Raw genomic sequence first — 16,853 nt, forward strand, 5'->3', positions numbered from 1 at the left:
TGAAAAGAGGTTCCTGCATGAAATCCACGTATTTTTGTTAGAATTTTCCCTACCAGGATACTCGTGTCACGCCCTGTCCTCCGTACCTTTTTCTCTTGAAAATACACCCTTTTGGATAGCAAAAAAAAAATAATCAAAGCCCCTCCCTAAATCCCATTGTAGTAATAACCTCGGGCCCGAAAAATCCTTTGCCCCTGAGACTAGGACGAAAAGCAAAACTAAAAAACCCAGTGGAAAGGCCGGAGCGTCACAGCCACGTTTCAGTTTCACACGCCCCCATCCCGACTAACAGGACAATGGGACGAGTTCAGCGTCTGAGGATCTCACATCACGAGGGCAAAATGAGATTAGGGGAGCATGTGGACTCCAAACTCCTGTTTTGGCCCCCGAGCCTACTGCACCACGCCTTTCTGGTTCAAGTTGGGATGTGAATCAGGGCATGTGAATGTTTGCGGAGAGGGAAGTTGGAAACATGATTCATGACGCCCTTACGGAATAGGGAGCCCCGATATTCCAACCATGTTTACAATTTGCAGCTATGTCTTGCTGCTCCGTTATAGATACCGGCCCTCGGTGTGAGTGGAGGTTCCGGGCAGGTCCCAAGTTCGTACGATTCTTCTCGAAAGAAAGAAAAATCGCAACGCACTGTTCGCATGGAGGTGCCTCGCAGGGAATCCACAAACAACGGTCCACTCGGTGGTGTCGGAGTCTCGCAAGACTCCACTAGTGGAGCAGTTTTCCGCTATCGTCTGAGATCATGAGAGACTTTGCTTGTGCTGTGCAAGTTCCTCTGATCTAAATGCACTGGCCACTTCCGTCTTGAGCATAGCACTACTGTACGGAGTACGGAGTATGTAAAGTACAGTTCAATAGTCAATGGCAAAGGTACTCCATCCCGGAGGCTGTGTTATGCCAAGGGCGCCCTGGGAACTATAGCTTGCATGTGTGTCGCCAAAATTCAGAAATCAATAGTCTCGGAGGGAATGCTTGTTTAACCGTTAGCACCCCGTTGTCTTATCTTTTTGTTTTCCCGCAGGGGAATATGCCTGTGCCTCTTCAATCCATGGAAACACGGCGAGGCCGACCTGTCAACCCGAATTTCGAGACTGGGGCCCGGTCTCGAAACAATGGGAGGTGGCTGGAATATTCCAAGGCATAAGCTTGGTTCCATTTATCTGGCCCCTGGTGTACCGCGGTACCGGAAGTCTCGGTAGTATCAAAAGCTATACTCTACTGTACAATATGCCTTGTCCGGGGTTTGCTTAGAACCTCTTCGCATTTTTTTGATCTGCAGGGCACAACATCTCATCGGCCAATTTTGCCGCCGAGCGGAGCCTATAAGCACCAACAGCAATTAAGCCGTACGGATTATTCCGTGGTGAATGGTCTAGCACCATGCAGCGATCGGCTTGCGTCACCCTCCGGTGGTTTCGTTTCGGCGCGATGACGACGTGCATGCACGCGATACGAAATGAAGGAGTGGTCCCATCTTGGCGGCGAAGCACCCGAGATTAAAGTTGCGCTGCGATCGATGTTGCGATCGGATTCCCCGCAGTTGTTCTGGAACAGTGCAAGTATCTACTCCGTATGTATACATGGCCCAGTCTCCTCCCCTCCTTCGTTGGTGAGCTCGGGGACGGTGTGGCTGGTCTGACAGCGAGGGACCCCCCACCAACGCCGCTCTGACCATGGAATGCCGTGAGGAGCTGTGCTTTGCTTGGTATCTCTTTTTTTCGGTTTCTCTGGCGCCGATGTGGTAAGCACCGCGTCATGGTGGCCTGAAGTGGAAAATGACTGAGAAACGTTCGCAAGGTTGAGTCTGCGATCGACGGTGGTTTCGGCCGTAGAGGGGCTCGCTGTGCGCTGTGATTCGGGATAGGGGCCAACGGTTCCGAGTTTTCTCCTCCGAAACCCGTGCGAGGAGAGGCGAGGTGAGTGGGGGTCGTTTAGCACATCCACCGTGGGTTCGGAGTGATCGTGTGGAGCAGCGTCTGTACGTAAAGGGAGATGCGAGGTCCCCACCGGCTATTGAACCGGCCAAACTTTGTTGATGTGCATTGTAAAGAGAAAATGCAAAGCTCCATACACATACTTTCGGCCCGGAAGTGGCACTGTTGTGACCTCATCTTGGATAAGAAGAGGAAAGATGTGCAAGGCGTCGACTACAAGTGATGATTGTGGTGGTGGTGGATGTAGTGGGAGCTGTTCCTTGTCTTTTAGGGCAGGGAGGGTCACGTATGTACGAGAGGCGGGGGGCCAGTATCAAAGTACTCCGGTACCCCCAAATGCATATGACAAGGCTATAGAATAATCTGGAAGTTAAAATGGTCCACTGCAGAATCTTCAACATTTTTGATTTCAGATCGCGATCGATCTGAAATTCCAGGAGGCCTTCATTTCAGCTGTGACCTGAATTGTTTCATGCTTTGGGATGTGGAGATTCAAGGAGTGCTTTGCGTGGTGGAGTCGAGGCCTTCCCGAGCCACGGTTGGCCCCGAATGATGCTAGTGCACCCGAGTGACAAGAGTATCTAAAGTACTCCGTACGGAGTACGGAGTATATGTACATTTGATGGTTTGAAAGCGGATATAGTTCAGGGGTAAAAAAATATAATAAAATAACAATAAGAATAATAATCTGCGGCTCTACGGAATTAATCCCATTCATAATTCTCCCGTCAATACGGTCTCTTCCCTTCTTAGCGATGCCCCATTCGGTTTCAGGGCTCGCCGCTAAGACCAATGAGCTTTTTGATATTATCTTGGACATAACCATGGATGATCGCGGGGTCTCCCATTCGGACCATCCTTTTTTTAATCATTTATTTGTTTATTTCTTTTCCTCTATCCTCGATTGCTTCCCCCTTGACCACCCCGCTGGGACACCTCCACCTCCATCCGGTGTCCTCGCGCCCCAGCGGCGGGCAGCTCTCTGACTGGCCCATCCATAGTTTGCCGCTTATGGACCAGCCTTCCACATGGCTGGCCGGTGAGAAAAAAGCAAATTCCAAAAAAAGAGGAACTAAACAAAAAAGGTGGCCAGGGTCTGGCATGCCACCTACGCTAACTAAGACCAATTGGCCAGTGGCTCATGCATCAATATCAGGCTTTGGCCACCCTTCCTAGTCATATCCACTAAGATCCACGTCGGAAAATTTTCTATCGCTCACGGCGCTAGTAGCCCATTACTGTTGTTTTGAGATGTACAAACGGGCGAACGCTTGTGTCTCGGTACGAAAGAAGCCCGCCTCGTGGGCTCCTGGTGGGACCCGGGACCCATCGACCCTCTCCCACGGGCAGATATTTATCATTTATCAGGTCAGCGGGATATGGTCCTTCTAGCTTGTCTGGGTCCAGGCTTCAGCCTTGAATCCCCCGTTTCCACCGGTAGCAGAGGGGTATCTCTTTTTCAGCTCGGGCAGGACCGCCATTCGCCACAGGACCCAGTGCTGGCCGTGGTCATAAGTCACGACTTTGGGAGGAGGGGCAAAGAAAAGAGGATCCCTGTGCTCTGTGCACGTTGAATACTGCTAGATGGTGATTCAAGGGCTGTACCCCGTACTTTGGGCAATCTTTCCGGTATATTTCCCTTAAATTAGCTGTTTCCAGCCTTAAAGCCAGGTACAATTGAGACAAAAAGAGGGTAGCAATACGCGTAAAATGGGATTAACTAGTGAACTGTATCGGAATGATCCTTCGCAAGATCGGGTTTAGGTCTGATACTCCCGTAACCTGGCCGTTTTGGAACCCGGGGTTACATCTCTGGGACTATTCCACAAGGAGGATCATTCGCCTCCATAGATCGCTGATCTCTCCCGAGTTGACGTGCGCGCAACCAACTTCTGACCAGACCATCCTTGTGTGCACACTCCTTTCCCTGGCCCACCCTTCTTCCTTTCCAAAACAGTGTCTTTAGAGAAGTTGCTTGTCTTGCATCTTCTTGGCTTCTTTTCTCTTTTAGCTTCATCCATCCTTGACGCTACTGTTTTATCTTCATCTCTTCTCAACCCATTTGACTTTTTTCATTCTAACGGTCTTTTGTGCATAAACTTTGACCGTTTTTGGCCGTTGCAAAGATCGTCATTCCACGAACCCACGCGTATATCTTTTCCTTGCAGGTGTGCCACCACATTGGGCCTCTCTCGGTATCCAACTCTGATTGCCCAGTGGACCCTGGCGGTATTGCGGGCGTCCGTTTAATATCTCAACCCGACTGGTATTTCCACTCCCTTTCGCTTGGCCCGCTGCCCTCTTTCTCGTTTCTTGTTGCCGTTAGATCTTTGGCCCCGGTCACTCCATTTGCTCTTTCGTTTTTCCTTGGCTATTAGTCGTTGGAGAGTTTAGCAGTGGACTCTACTCTCGTGGTCTGGTCTACTACCTATCTACGTAAAGATCTTCATCGAGGGAAGACGAAGGTTGTGATCTGAGATCCAGCAAGGACTTAGGACACAAAGTGGCCTGTTGTCCCGCTTTACTTGACGTCGTTTACTCAACTGATTCCTGCACCTTACAACTATCGGCGCCTAAGAAGTCCACGCTTCATCTCTTGCCATCCCCCTCTTTTGACCAGATCTGATATACATCCGAGGTCACGCCCAAACGCTCCGGGCGTCACCCTTTACTCCGTTAAATTGCAGAACCCTGACTCTGTTGCGCAAGCGCCCCGGCATTTCCATTAGACCCACCTTCGTCTCATCTCGGGGAGACGACGCATTAGTTTCGCTTTTGTCCCTTTTTACCTTTTTTCTCTTCTGTTTCGTTGTGGTGTTGTTTGGTTTGTTTTGAAATCTCGTCGGTTCCATATCTTGGGTGGAAGTTGACGCCGGTCTTGATCTTCTTCTTGTCTCGTTGATTCAGTCAAGAAAGAAGGGCTCGGTCGATCTGTTGAACATGTCAATCGGCGGCCCTTGTCTCTGGGTGCCTTCTTTATCCTCGCCGGTTCCCTCGCCCCTATCGGCTGTCTCTTCCCATTTTTCGGCCATTAGTCGTCACGGAGAGCGGGTTTCTTCGCTTCCACGAACTTCCTCGCCACAGTCGACGTTTCCAAGGGAACTAGCACTGGACATTTCTTCCTTGAGACGGTCTGCTGAGATGCAACGAGCTGGTGCAAAGGCTGAGAATGCCTCCACCACACCAGTACCTTCGACTACAGCCTCTTCAGCCACGTACGGGGGAGAAATCCCACCGCACAGTTCATTTAACCCAGCATCCGGAACAGGAAGAGATGACGCTCTTCCACGAGTGAAGCTGGAGATTCCTGGGAGAAGTTATACCGACTTCTCGATGTCCTCTTCTCAAGGCGGGTCCAGTCATTTGGGAGAGATGTCGGATGCGTCTCAGCTAGGTCTTGATTCGAAAGACGAGCACGAGCATGACAGAGATTCTACGGTCAGCCCTTCCGATGAGAGGGGCGATACTTTAGATGGTGATGATAGTAAGTCACCATCGCTGGAAAAGAAAAAGATGAAACGATTTAGGTAAGACAAAGGTGGAAGCAGTGGCTGAGGTTTTAAGGTTATCGGTGACAGAAGCGTTGACCATCAACAGATTAACGCACAATCAAACTCGCTTTCTTATGAGTGAGTTTACTCGTCAGGCTCATCCGGATGCTGCCCACCGAGAACGTTTGTCGAGAGAAATTCCTGGCTTGACGCCACGTCAGGTCCAAGTTTGGTTCCAAAACAGGTAGTGTTTCACCATTTACCAAGATTTGGGCTTCCCTAACAATACATCACATCATAGACGAGCAAAGTTGAAGCGCCTTACTACGAATGATCGTGAGAGAATGCTCAAGTCGCGAGCACTGCCAGATGACTTCGACACAACGAAGGTTCTACGCACCCCCTTTGAGAGCAAGTCGACCGGTCAAACCCCCGTGGCATCACCCCATGACTACGGAGTCCCGAATCCAGATTTTGCAGCATTGCGAACTCTACGGACAGACTGCTTCCAACGTCCGAATGAGGAGGACTACCTTGTCTCGCCGCTTAGCTCTGCCTCCACTGCAGGTACCTACATGTCCTCTGCTGGGCAGGGGCGTACGGATGGCTTACCCCAGCCCTCTATTATGTATGGACGTCCCATGGCATCTTCATCCATGTCTGATCTACACAGAACGATTCGAAGTGATTACTCCATCACCCGGTCTAGCAGCGTGTCCGATGCGTCTTCTCAGCCCCCGTCATTTCACCCGGGGATGCAACTTCACAATAGGTTCACTCCAACCTCGAACCAGCCCGGTATGCCTTATGGTCGCCAACCAATGGAATATGGTGTCCCACGACACCCAGGTACAATGATGACAGGCTACGACCAGTCGCAATCATTTGAAGGTTCGGTTTCGCCCACTGACTCGCAGGGCAACCAAATGCCCTATGAATTGGGCAGCATCGGTTTGTCCATCTTTACCCCCAGAAAGCCAAGGCTGAAGTCTAACTCGTGGGTTACCAGGCACCCAACCCCCAAATTACCAGTCCCAACTAGCAATGTCTGGAATGAATTCGCAAATGCCACATGGGAGACCAATGCCCTCCCTGCAATCTCTACCTGTCTCAACGCCACAGGAATACAGACCTTACCCCTACGCTCATCCCTCGGGACCTATGGGCACAGTTCCCTTTACACAATCCAACTCCTCAACGCTGAGCCTCCCCACCTCCTTCGCTCCATCCGAACCCGGAGCCGCTGCCCAAGATCACATGCAGCAAAACCAGCCACATCTAGATTCCTTCCGATCCAAATTCAGCAACCAACCCTTCAACTACTCGAGCTACATCCAACAATAATGAGATGAAGTGATATACGCGGGCAGGACCACAGCTACCCACCTATTGGTATACTCTGCGAGTTTCCTCCCCATCCAGCCTGGTCTGGATAAGGTTCCCGGCAACCAATTCTTTCTCCAGTTTGTTTATTTTTTCCAACCTCTTTTCTCTTTTCTGTTTGCTCCAGTCGGCCACTAGGCATTTGATCCACATGAGCGCGTTTAATCTTAATGTTTCTTAGCCTTGTTTTATATTGTTGGTGTTGACTGTGTCGCTTCAACTCATTTGTTTTTTGTTTTGCTTTGTTTCTTCTGTCGTTTCTCTGCATCGCTTGGTTTTGGCAAAATTGTTGTTCATGGGTCCGGTGGTATAGCGTGTCATCTTCTTTTCTGTTCTGTTCTGTGGCTCTCATCTCTATCCAGGTGCCAGGTGGTTTGGGGCACTAGCATTTGGTTTCATTCGTCGATCAATGGATGAAATTTGGTTTTAATGTTAATCACTTTCTATCCGGGTTATATATACATAGTTAGGCTTACCAATGGAAGGGTGATTGAAACTTTTCAAGGAAACCTTGGAATAAATCCAAATTTCCCCGTGTCTAGGTATGGCTCAGAGACGTATAAGGTAATAATGGTTATCAAATGCCAGTGAATATATATTTCAATCCCGCTCTGGGCCGTTGGAGTCCACTTCAGGGCTAGCGGCCACCAGTACTATGCCCGGTAGAATTTCCTGCACTCTGACACATCTATCAGATATATACAAAAAAGCACAGTAACTTGAAATCATAGTAGATTGCTTCGTTTCCATAACAAATCCCAATGCGTATGGGCGGCCGATGAACCACGTGACCACCAACATCCGCCCTCAGTCGCCGCCAAAATCGGCCATTTTTATTTCAGCTACAATGCACCAGGAAAATTCTAAAAAATCTTCAAAAAAGAACAAGAGTAAACCAAGACCAGGTGAATTTGTTGTGTGAGTCAAAAGTGATAAATAGCCTACATTTATCAAGATATGATTTTGGTTTGCAGCCTTTGATTTCTTGCCGGAATTTCCATTCCCGCTTCAAAGAACAGTCAAATTGACCATCTTGTATCCACAAGTAAAGGCAGTATCCATAGCGCGGCGATGATAGCTCAGTTGGGAGAGCGCACGACTGAAGAACAACTTCAATCAGCTGTTACAGCAAATCGTGAGGTCGCTGGTTCGATCCCGGCTCGTCGCATTTTTTGGCCTTTTTTGGCTCAATTTTTGCTCCAATTTGTTGTTGTCAGTTAAAAGTTCCACTCTGGATCTGGATCTCGATATCTGCCTGCTCTTTCGTACTCCTTTTCCTCTCCATACTTCTTATTCGAAATCATTGTTTTAATTTCTGATCATACCTGGGAATGTCATATTGACCCGCTAGGTCTTCTTCTATCTATGTTTGAAGCTTGATTTCCAATGTAGGCTGTATACTTGGGTTCCAGAATAGCACTTCTCCCACTCTGAATAATCTCTTCTAACATCTCCAGGCGATCTTGACCCCACAGTGGTTCGTTCTGATAGAAATAGAAAGGTGCACCAAAGACCTTTCGCGACCCTGCCTCTTCGGTGAGGGTGGCCTCGAATTCTGCAAGCTTGCTTTCCTTCCTCGCTCTGTCCACAAGACGAATTCCTTCAAGTCCAGCCTCATCGGCAAGCAGATTAACGGTTTCTGGATTCGAAATATCGAGTTCTCTTGCCCAAACAGCCTCTAGTCCTGCGTGCACATATTTCTGCACTGATGGGTTGTCGTGTCCCAGTTCCTCGGTCGCCGCGATAAGAACGCGATGTGCAAGTGACGGGTCTGCGGGGTAATATTTCGGATTTAGAACGAGTTCAATGTCACGAATACGCTTCCAGCGTTCCATCTCAATCAGACGATAGGCCTGTCTTTGCTCTGCACGCTGTTTTACAGGAAGACCACCAGAAATTGAAAAAGTATGCAGCAAGTTGATCGGTTTATAAATGACTTTAGATTCGGTTTGCTTGAGTAATTGGTGAAATCGGCGACTCCCGATATATGACCATAGTGAGACAAATGAGAAGTACAATTCCACTGTGCGGTTACTAGTCATATTGATTCGAACTCCAAGGAGAGGTTTGTGTTGTGTTTATGAAGTGCGTTGCGGGGGTTTCCCGGCATCTTTAAAATGAGCGAACGGGAGAGATCTGCTTGACTCCGAATTGGGCAAGGCTGTGTCAAGCAATCATGTTATTGGTCCTATCTTTCAAACCCTATTTCTTTCAGCATTTGGTTTTTAATTTTGTTGCGAATTTTATGTCCCTTTTTGGCACGATTCTTTGAATGTTGAAATATTATGCCATCGATGTTGGGAATGGCGAATATAACACCATCAGAACTCTTGAATATCATCCGATAAGCATGAACTACTTGTAATTTGGTCGTTTTCTACAAAGTCGTCATACCCCCCCCCCGGGCCTGTATTTGAATAGCGACGTCAATGAATTATCCAAGCCAGAAGTTCTTACTCGAAACAAAGTATTCTTTTCTTAATCAAACGTAATTCGCTATGGAAGATTATTTCAATGTCATAAATCAACTTTCATCTATTTTCCGAAAACCTTGAATCGGTTCTCGATAGGCTCGAATGCCTTCTCGCCTGGCTCAGAGGTAGGTGTACCGAAAACAAGCTGGGCATCCAATTTCCATGAAGCAGGCAGATCCCAAGTCTTAGCAATCTGCTCGTCAATTAGGGGGCTGTAATGTTGGAGGTTGGCTCCGAAGCCCTCAGACTCTAGTGCAAGCCAAACTAAAAAAAAAGTAGAACCTGATCAGCATTGTTATAATGACCACCCATGATAACAAACACTCACCAAAATACTGGGACATGGCATTGGACTCCAACGCAAAGGGGTCGAACTTGTCTGCGTAAATGGCAAACTTCTCCTTGATGGGGGCAAGTGACTCGTAGTCCACAAAGAAAAGAACCTGGTTCGAGTTAGCAATCTCGAAATTAATTGTCCCTCTCACCAAATATACATACAGTTCCATATGCCGCGCGGAAGGACTCAAGCTTGGGCTTGGTAGAGCTCTCAAAGGACTCCTTGGGAACGTGGCCAGCAGCGACCAGTCCTTCAATTGCCTTGATCGCAATGTCCCACACCTTTTTGTGCTCCTCCTTCAAGAGCAGAACAACACGAGAAGTCTGGGTGTTAAAGGAGCTGGGAACATGGAGAACAGAATCCTGAACAATTCGCTCAACGGCATCATCAGAGATAGGGCTTTCAGCCTTCAGGCCATAGTAGGTGCGGCGACCCTTGACCAACTCCAGCAGAGTAGAGGTGGCAGAGTTCTTGAATTCAATAGCAGTGGAGCCCATTTTGAAGGTAGTGAAAACGGTTTGATGTGTATTCTAAGTTGTAAAAAGCACAAAACCGCTAGCTGGCAATCGCACAATTTATATCAATTGTGAATTTGGTGCTTCTATCTTTGTACGCGTCTTGCAACACTCCCCTTTCCCCCCACTATGCGATTGTTCCGTGGGCTTCAGAAAGGGACGGCCAGCATAGAACCAATAAAATTTGTGGTTCCTTCGCAATAGTCCCCGCCGCATGAAAAATCCCAATGGCTTTTGACCAATCGCGTATGCGCATGATGGCGGGTGGTCGGAGTTTCCAATCTCCGAGAATTTTGTAAGCGGCACCCGTAGCCTAAATTCCGCACTGATTATGAATCACTCAGAATAATTATGCAAGCCTGACCAAGCAAAAAAGGCATAATGTGTAGAGCACAGCAAGGGAAAATTGTGGTTGTTTCTAAGCATTCAATTAATCATTTTCTATCTAGTACTATATCTTTCTCATACAGTAGAATTCGAAAACAGATTACCCTTTAGACACTCACGCTTTCTTTCCCACCGCCCCATCAAGGCTGAGCTAAACCTAATTCGGCGAGACCAATCCCTCCACTACTTGCTGGAAGGCTTTGTCCTGTAGCCATATACTAGCATTAAAAAACATCTTACCCCCAGACATTTATATGTTTCTCAGCCTATGCCCCAGTATCCGCCTATCCCTGGGCCAAAACTTTCTTCAGGGGCGATGTTTGAAGTACTTTCTTATTAATCAGTCTGATTTCGGGCACAGGCTGAGAAAACAAACATGAAACATGCGTATTTCGGGGACCTGGGGTGATCTAATTTCGGAGTTTATGGTTTTCTGATAGACTAGCTCACTGCTTCAAGTTCTGTCAGAGCGCTCTCGTCCGCGGTCTGTTCATTCCTGCGCCGACGACGACTACTACGCCCAAGGGGTTGGCCACGGGCTCGATGCAGAGCCAGCTCTCGTGTTGTGGCCGTAAAGTCTCTCTGATGAAAAGCTTCTTTGATCTTCTCGCAGGTACTATGCAGAATGCATTCGGCAAGGGGCTTACGCTCGAGGCGCACATTTATATCGGCATGTCGATCCACTAGTAGCTGGAATTCTGCGGGCTTATCGAGAGCGACAGCGTCAAACAACGCTAAGCTGGACTGTCCGGCATCTGCCCCGGATTTGACCAAGACTTTGATCAGGTCCAAGCTTTCCTCTCGGAGCATAGCTAGCCTAAGCGGTGTACTTGATGGCCACCTCCAGCCACCTGACCGAGTCCTTTTAGGAGGCAAGGTAATGTTCGGATCTGCACCTAGATCTAGCAAAAGCTTAACAGTTCTTAATGGCCGCGGCGCCAATGACAGAGCGCCACAAAGCGGCGTACACTTCTCATCCTTGAATTGGTAGTTAATATCAGCCCCCTTTGACAGAAGAGAGCGTACGCGCTTTTCGTTTCCTTCTTTTGCCGCATATAGAAGCATCCACTGAATATCGACTTTGATGGTATAGTTCAAATGCACTGGAGAATAGTTGACAAGCTCCTGGAGTAGATAATCGGCAATTACATGATGGCCTTGAGAAGCAGCATTTGCAATTGGACGTCGATGATATCGGTCGTATGAAAGCTGGCATGCGCCAAGGGATATGAGCATCTGGACCAAGGCAAAATGACCCTGTCGAGCTGCCAAGGAAAGAGGGCTTCGTCCGTTGAGGTCTTTGAAGTTGATGTTGACACCGTATTCAATGAGCTTCCGCACAAAGTTTGCATGGCCATTTTTCGCTGCATGACATATAGGATGGTCTGTCCATGTATCTGCCGCCAGTGTGGAACGCGGTCGGCTGCTTCCAGGAAGTGATCTCTTCGTAAAAGCCCAATAGCTAGATTCCAAATCCAGGCCCGCTCCTACAGCGAGAAACCATTGAAGTGTGCTGACAGAGCCTACTTTTGCTGCCCAGACTAGTCCGGAGAAACCGTTGCGCCCTACATTCCAATAGTAGAGGTAGCGGTTGAGTCGACGGTAGAGCGAAAGATTGGTCTGGATCAGCGCATTCAAGTCTTTGCATTCAAGCTGGTACGCGATGAGCATAAGGAGCTCATTGGGAAGGAGCAAAATCGACATGGGTCAAGGGAGAGGATGGATTTGAGGAGAAAACTTTTTCCAAAGCCGGAAGCCCAGTTTTTTGGGTGGTTTTAAGACACGCTGCTCAACACTTTTAGGTGCTCCATTCTTATGGGCACACACTTGCCATGTTGAAAATCTGTTCTAACCGGCCAATCATCAACCCTTACTAGTGTGAAAAGAATTACAAACTGGAATTACCACATATGTCGCTTGCAACTCCTGGAGTATGGCCATAGGCGTATCCGTATATATGATCTGCCGAGTGCCGGAAACTGTAATTACGGTAATATTGATGGTATACCAGAAGTACATGAAGGTAGGATAGTGGGGACTTCTAGTAGCCAATTCGATTTAGCGCGGTCTAGGTGGGGCGCTGGGAAAGGAAGCGTGAGTGTCTAAAGGGTAATCTGTTTTCGAATGCTACTATAGCCGTAGATTATATCGTTTAGCAATCTTGAGGGAACAAAAATAACTATTGGACGAATTGATACCCAAAAGAGAAGAAAGGGCCTAAGAAACCACTGCGCTTCTAAGGAGAAATAAAGGGCAAATGATAAATACCTAGCTCAGGTGAATGGAATCCAGGATTTAGCGTCACGTCGCAAGATAGAATAAGAGAAAATACTATTCACTCTCCATCAACCGGAGTTGATTTTTCAATTCGGGAGGAAAGAGGAGATTGAAGGGAGAATCAGATCTTGCTCTTCTATCTGTTCCTGCTGTCGTCGTTGGAGATCTTCAAGACAAGCCTGGCCCTTTTTCGACTGTTGTTGGTGGGCTTTCAGGGTCTCTGATCGGGCAAAGGCTTTATCACATCCCCCGCAAACCCACTTCTTTTCCCCAGTATGAGATTTCATATGACGATTGAAATCACTCTTTCGAACGAAGGATTTGTGGCAATATTCGCAGGGGAACCTCAGATTATTCTGATGCACTAAGAGATGAGACTTGAGATTATAAAGTCTTGTAAATTCTTTACCGCAGTATTGGCATTTGAGGTCGTCCTTGCTGTGTCTTTTAGGGGCTGGGCGAGGTCGGATCTCGGGCTCGGAAGCGGCAGGAGAGGATTCATCTCCATCGGATACGACTGTTGCATTTCCTTGAGGCGCCGTATTATCTCTAGTAGTCGTGTCGGTGGTTTGTTTTGTGACTTGTGCCTGAGGCTCCGTATTCTTAGAACGAATGCTTAATTGTATTTCTTTGTCGGTGGGAAACTCGTGGTCTCGTTGAGAGCGATCCGGATGATAGTCCTTCATATGTCTCTTGTATTGAGCCAGAGATGCAAAGCCAATATCAAAGCCCTTCTCGCACTTTTCATCATTGCACCTATGTGGTCTCTCGTGTCTTGCGACATGAATTTCTCGCTCATCTGGTGTCGGAAATCCAAGGGTGAATGAGCGACAGCTGAAGCGAGCGCATCGAAAAGGACCTTGACCATATCTGTCCACCATATCCTTGGGTGGGCCTGAGCCCTGAGACATCGAGAATGAATCTTCAATCACTGCACGGACCTGTTTGATAACTTCCATTATATCTGTTGAAAGTTCTTCCTTTTTAATGGGACCAAAAGAATGTAACTGCTTTCGGGTCGATACGAAGACTTGCTGTAACTCTTCGTGGAAGTCCAGGGACTCGAATACCTGGAGATTTCTTTTGTTTCGGTCGGAAACTGCGAGATAGGATTTTGGCGATATCCAGTGATGCTCAATGAAGACGCCGAGTGATTCGGCAAGTGGAGACATAATGCGGGAGTATTCATCTTCCTGTAAATTTGGATGGGAAAGAGGAGCTTCGCTGTCATCACTGTCTTCGGGTTGCTGGATTTCTTGCAGTTTTGTCCTCGCAATTCTTCGTTTCGCTTCCGCAATTGCCCCTTCCAGATGCCGAATCCAATAGAGAGCAGCGTACTCCATGAAACCATAGTCTCCCCGAAGGGCGGCGTCGCTAGAGATTGAGCCCACGAATATGGGGAGATTCAGATAGTCGATGCAAAGTGACGCCATTCGGATGTCCCCATGCAGTGGATCCACAATTCCCTCGTCCACGAGGAAGCTGTTTGCTATGGTTAGTGACCATTGAGTCATGCTTGTATAGAAAAGGATATCGTACTGCTTTGCTGTTAAATGTATCAACTCGACGGTTCCATCTTCCGAAACATTGACCAAAGGCCCACAAAGGTCCTTTGCATCAACATGGAACCTTTGCCTTTCAAAGTCGATTGATTGCTCTCGACGGTCAATTGACTTGAGTACTTGAATTTCTCGCCATTCAAGCGGTCTCCTCGCCAATGTGAGCCACTGAAGCACCATTTTGACATCCCTAGGTATGCCTTTTTCTCTGTTGCTATCGCGAACTTTCATTTGAGACAGTATACGCCGATACCTATTATTTGATTAGAATGCTTGACGTAGAAATATCGCGAAACACTTACGCATCGTCAAGCTTTTTCGGGTATACAGTTGGCTCCAGTTCTCTTTCCATGCCGGCAATCGTAGTTTGTTGAGATAAATTGTTCCACACCAATTTCGGTAACAGAAACATGCCTAATATCCTTGTCAGCGTGCTAGAATAATTATGGGCTCAAGTTGTCCATAAGTACTAACCTGCCGCCCTCTGAGAAACTGCCGAAGCTATATCATCTGCTTTGTCGCTTGTAAGCTGAAACTTGATTCTTAAAAGGTCCGCTTGTCGCTGGCAGAAAGTTTCCAAGTCTTTCGCAATGTCGCTAGAATCAACTGTGACTGTCTCTATGTCTTCGAAATCCTTTCTCCCGTGACCGTCATCCCGACTAGTAAAGAGACACCGTAGTTTCCGAGGTTCTTTATGAGGAGGATTCTCGACTCGTTCTCGAAACCACATCGAGATCTCTTTTCGGTCTTCTCGTTTGCATTCATCTAGGCCATCAAGCACAATATAAGCACTTTTGCAATGCGTGAGAGCGATATCCAGTAGTTTTTGAATTTTCTCTGGGGTTTGGAGAATCGGTTCCTTGCTCGTGCAGCACTCCTGGTCGAAGTAAGGGAGTAGATGTCTCTCTTGCTCCAACAACTGAGCCAAAAGACCTCTCGCAATTGCAGGGAAAGTACTGAATTCAGGGTTGTCGTGTTTGCAGTAGAAAAAAAGAACAGTAGGTTTTCGTTTGAGCTTACCGATCTCCTCTACCACCAGGGACGCAAGCACTGTTTTGCCTATTTTCTCCGGGTTAGCTCATTTTTCTGAAAGTAAAGGGTTTGGAAGATAATTTTCACCAGATCCAGGAATTCCCTTAAGCCAAAGTAGGGGGGGGAATCTTCGCATAGTCTGGATGAATCCATTCTTTGAAGGTTTTGCTTTCAAGCAGCCACGCCCCGGTGTTAGGGTATTCATTTCGTATCTTGAGCAAATTCCCATGCTCGATATCAGTGTTAGGAGCTCGAAGCCACTCAAATACTCTTCGGCATTGTTTTTGCTCTTCAAGTTGAATTTGTCTCTCTTGCTCGCTCTCTGCAATCTGGCGAACTTCCTCAAAGGCGTCCAATTGTGCAGCGTGGTGATCATCCGCAGTCCTTCGTGCATCGTCGAAAGCCTGTAAATGTGCATCATGGTGATCGGCCTCTACCTGTCGTGAATCTCCAAAGGCTTGCTCATGAATAAGTCTTGCCTTGCTCTCAATCAATCCTCGGTTTCTCACAATACTTGCAATGATATGCTTGAAATTGGTTTGCTGGCCCTTCCACGTAGACTTAAAGAACTGCTTAAATACTGAATATCATCATGAGCCTGATTTTCCATCTGAGAGGATGAAAATCTAACTCACGCCCTTGATTGTAATATTTTATCGCTATGCGGTGGAACTTCAAAATATCCTCATATATGACGGATAGAATTCGAACCATGAAAGGTTCGTTATTGAAGACTTCCTGGTACTGCTGAAGAAGGGGAAGATTTTGACCAATCTCCTTATAGACATCTAGTAGCCCGTTGAATACATCTTCAAATTTTTCAAATGACTTGACCGCGCGTTAGCTTTGCTTCAAAGTGTCCTAAGTGATCTGGAAAGTCATACCAGCAAAACAAACTTGATCGGGCCCTAAGAAAAATGAGATAATTATCTTTGGAAATGAATCCCGTGGATACTTACCCACACAAAGGCCACAAATTCACTGCTGTTACAAAACACCTCTACAACCTGACCCCATTGCTTCATCGCTTCCAGAAACGGACTTAGTCTCTCGAGGTTTCGTGCCTGGCGTTTGACAGTTTGTCTTTCCTGTAAATCCCCGATACTTTTCTCGAGTTCATCAAAGCTGGTGACATTGGTGAAATAGTCTTTTTCCTTTTTGCTCAAGTCCTTTTTGAACCTATCAAGGACGTCCTGGAATGTGGGGTTGTGAAGGGCCTTTTGTGTCATTTTGTCAGGTCGAATGCTTTGGCCGGGGGCGTTTCGGAGAGGTATCGAGTCACTTCGTCGACTTTCAGCAACTCAAAAGCGGCCGAGCCTGGGATTGAGCTTGTAATGTATTCTAATCGGCTCTCAAACTGGGCGGTTTTGGCCAGACGCAGTGAGGCTCTGCAAGACGCACAGCCTCCCTCACCCCCTCTCGCCGGTCGCTGCCTGACCGGAGCCTCAC

General features: G+C 47.6%; 6 protein-coding genes across 6 annotated transcripts; 1 reads left to right on the forward strand and 5 right to left on the reverse strand.

Moving 5' to 3' along the window:
* Positions 1 to 4,889: 4,889 nt before the first annotated feature.
* On the forward strand, positions 4,890 to 6,792 carry N7509_003762 (homeobox domain-containing protein; the record flags this gene model as incomplete). Its single annotated transcript, XM_056628399.1, has 3 exons — positions 4,890 to 5,476; positions 5,547 to 5,684; positions 5,742 to 6,792. 3 exons carry the CDS (start codon positions 4,890 to 4,892, stop codon positions 6,790 to 6,792), a joined length of 1,776 nt encoding a protein of 591 aa, XP_056491133.1.
* A 1,365-nt stretch (positions 6,793 to 8,157) lies between these two features.
* On the reverse strand, positions 8,158 to 8,865 carry N7509_003763 (2-hydroxychromene-2-carboxylate isomerase; the record flags this gene model as incomplete). Its single annotated transcript, XM_056628400.1, has 1 exon — positions 8,158 to 8,865. One exon carries the CDS (start codon positions 8,863 to 8,865, stop codon positions 8,158 to 8,160), a length of 708 nt encoding a protein of 235 aa, XP_056491134.1.
* A 493-nt stretch (positions 8,866 to 9,358) lies between these two features.
* Positions 9,359 to 10,131, reverse strand: N7509_003764 (Nitroreductase family protein; the record flags this gene model as incomplete). Its single annotated transcript, XM_056628401.1, has 3 exons — positions 9,359 to 9,561; positions 9,626 to 9,740; positions 9,796 to 10,131. 3 exons carry the CDS (start codon positions 10,129 to 10,131, stop codon positions 9,359 to 9,361), a joined length of 654 nt encoding a protein of 217 aa, XP_056491135.1.
* Positions 10,132 to 10,977: 846 nt separating this feature from the next.
* On the reverse strand, positions 10,978 to 12,240 carry N7509_003765 (ankyrin repeat domain-containing protein; the record flags this gene model as incomplete). Its single annotated transcript, XM_056628402.1, has 1 exon — positions 10,978 to 12,240. The coding sequence occupies one exon, from the start codon at positions 12,238 to 12,240 to the stop codon at positions 10,978 to 10,980; it is 1,263 nt and encodes a 420-aa protein (XP_056491136.1).
* A 659-nt stretch (positions 12,241 to 12,899) lies between these two features.
* Positions 12,900 to 14,552, reverse strand: N7509_003766 (uncharacterized protein; the record flags this gene model as incomplete). Its single annotated transcript, XM_056628403.1, has 1 exon — positions 12,900 to 14,552. The coding sequence occupies one exon, from the start codon at positions 14,550 to 14,552 to the stop codon at positions 12,900 to 12,902; it is 1,653 nt and encodes a 550-aa protein (XP_056491137.1).
* A 118-nt stretch (positions 14,553 to 14,670) lies between these two features.
* N7509_003767 (uncharacterized protein) lies at positions 14,671 to 16,633 on the reverse strand (the record flags this gene model as incomplete). Its single annotated transcript, XM_056628404.1, has 3 exons — positions 14,671 to 14,786; positions 14,847 to 15,431; positions 16,387 to 16,633. 3 exons carry the CDS (start codon positions 16,631 to 16,633, stop codon positions 14,671 to 14,673), a joined length of 948 nt encoding a protein of 315 aa, XP_056491138.1.
* Positions 16,634 to 16,853: the final 220 nt, after the last annotated feature.

The sequence above is a fragment of the Penicillium cosmopolitanum genome (assembly GCF_028827165.1).
Source record: "Penicillium cosmopolitanum strain IBT 29677 chromosome Unknown utg000005l:1.0-4006212.0:1.0-4009387.0, whole genome shotgun sequence".
Taxonomy (NCBI): Eukaryota; Fungi; Ascomycota; class Eurotiomycetes; order Eurotiales; family Aspergillaceae; genus Penicillium; species Penicillium cosmopolitanum.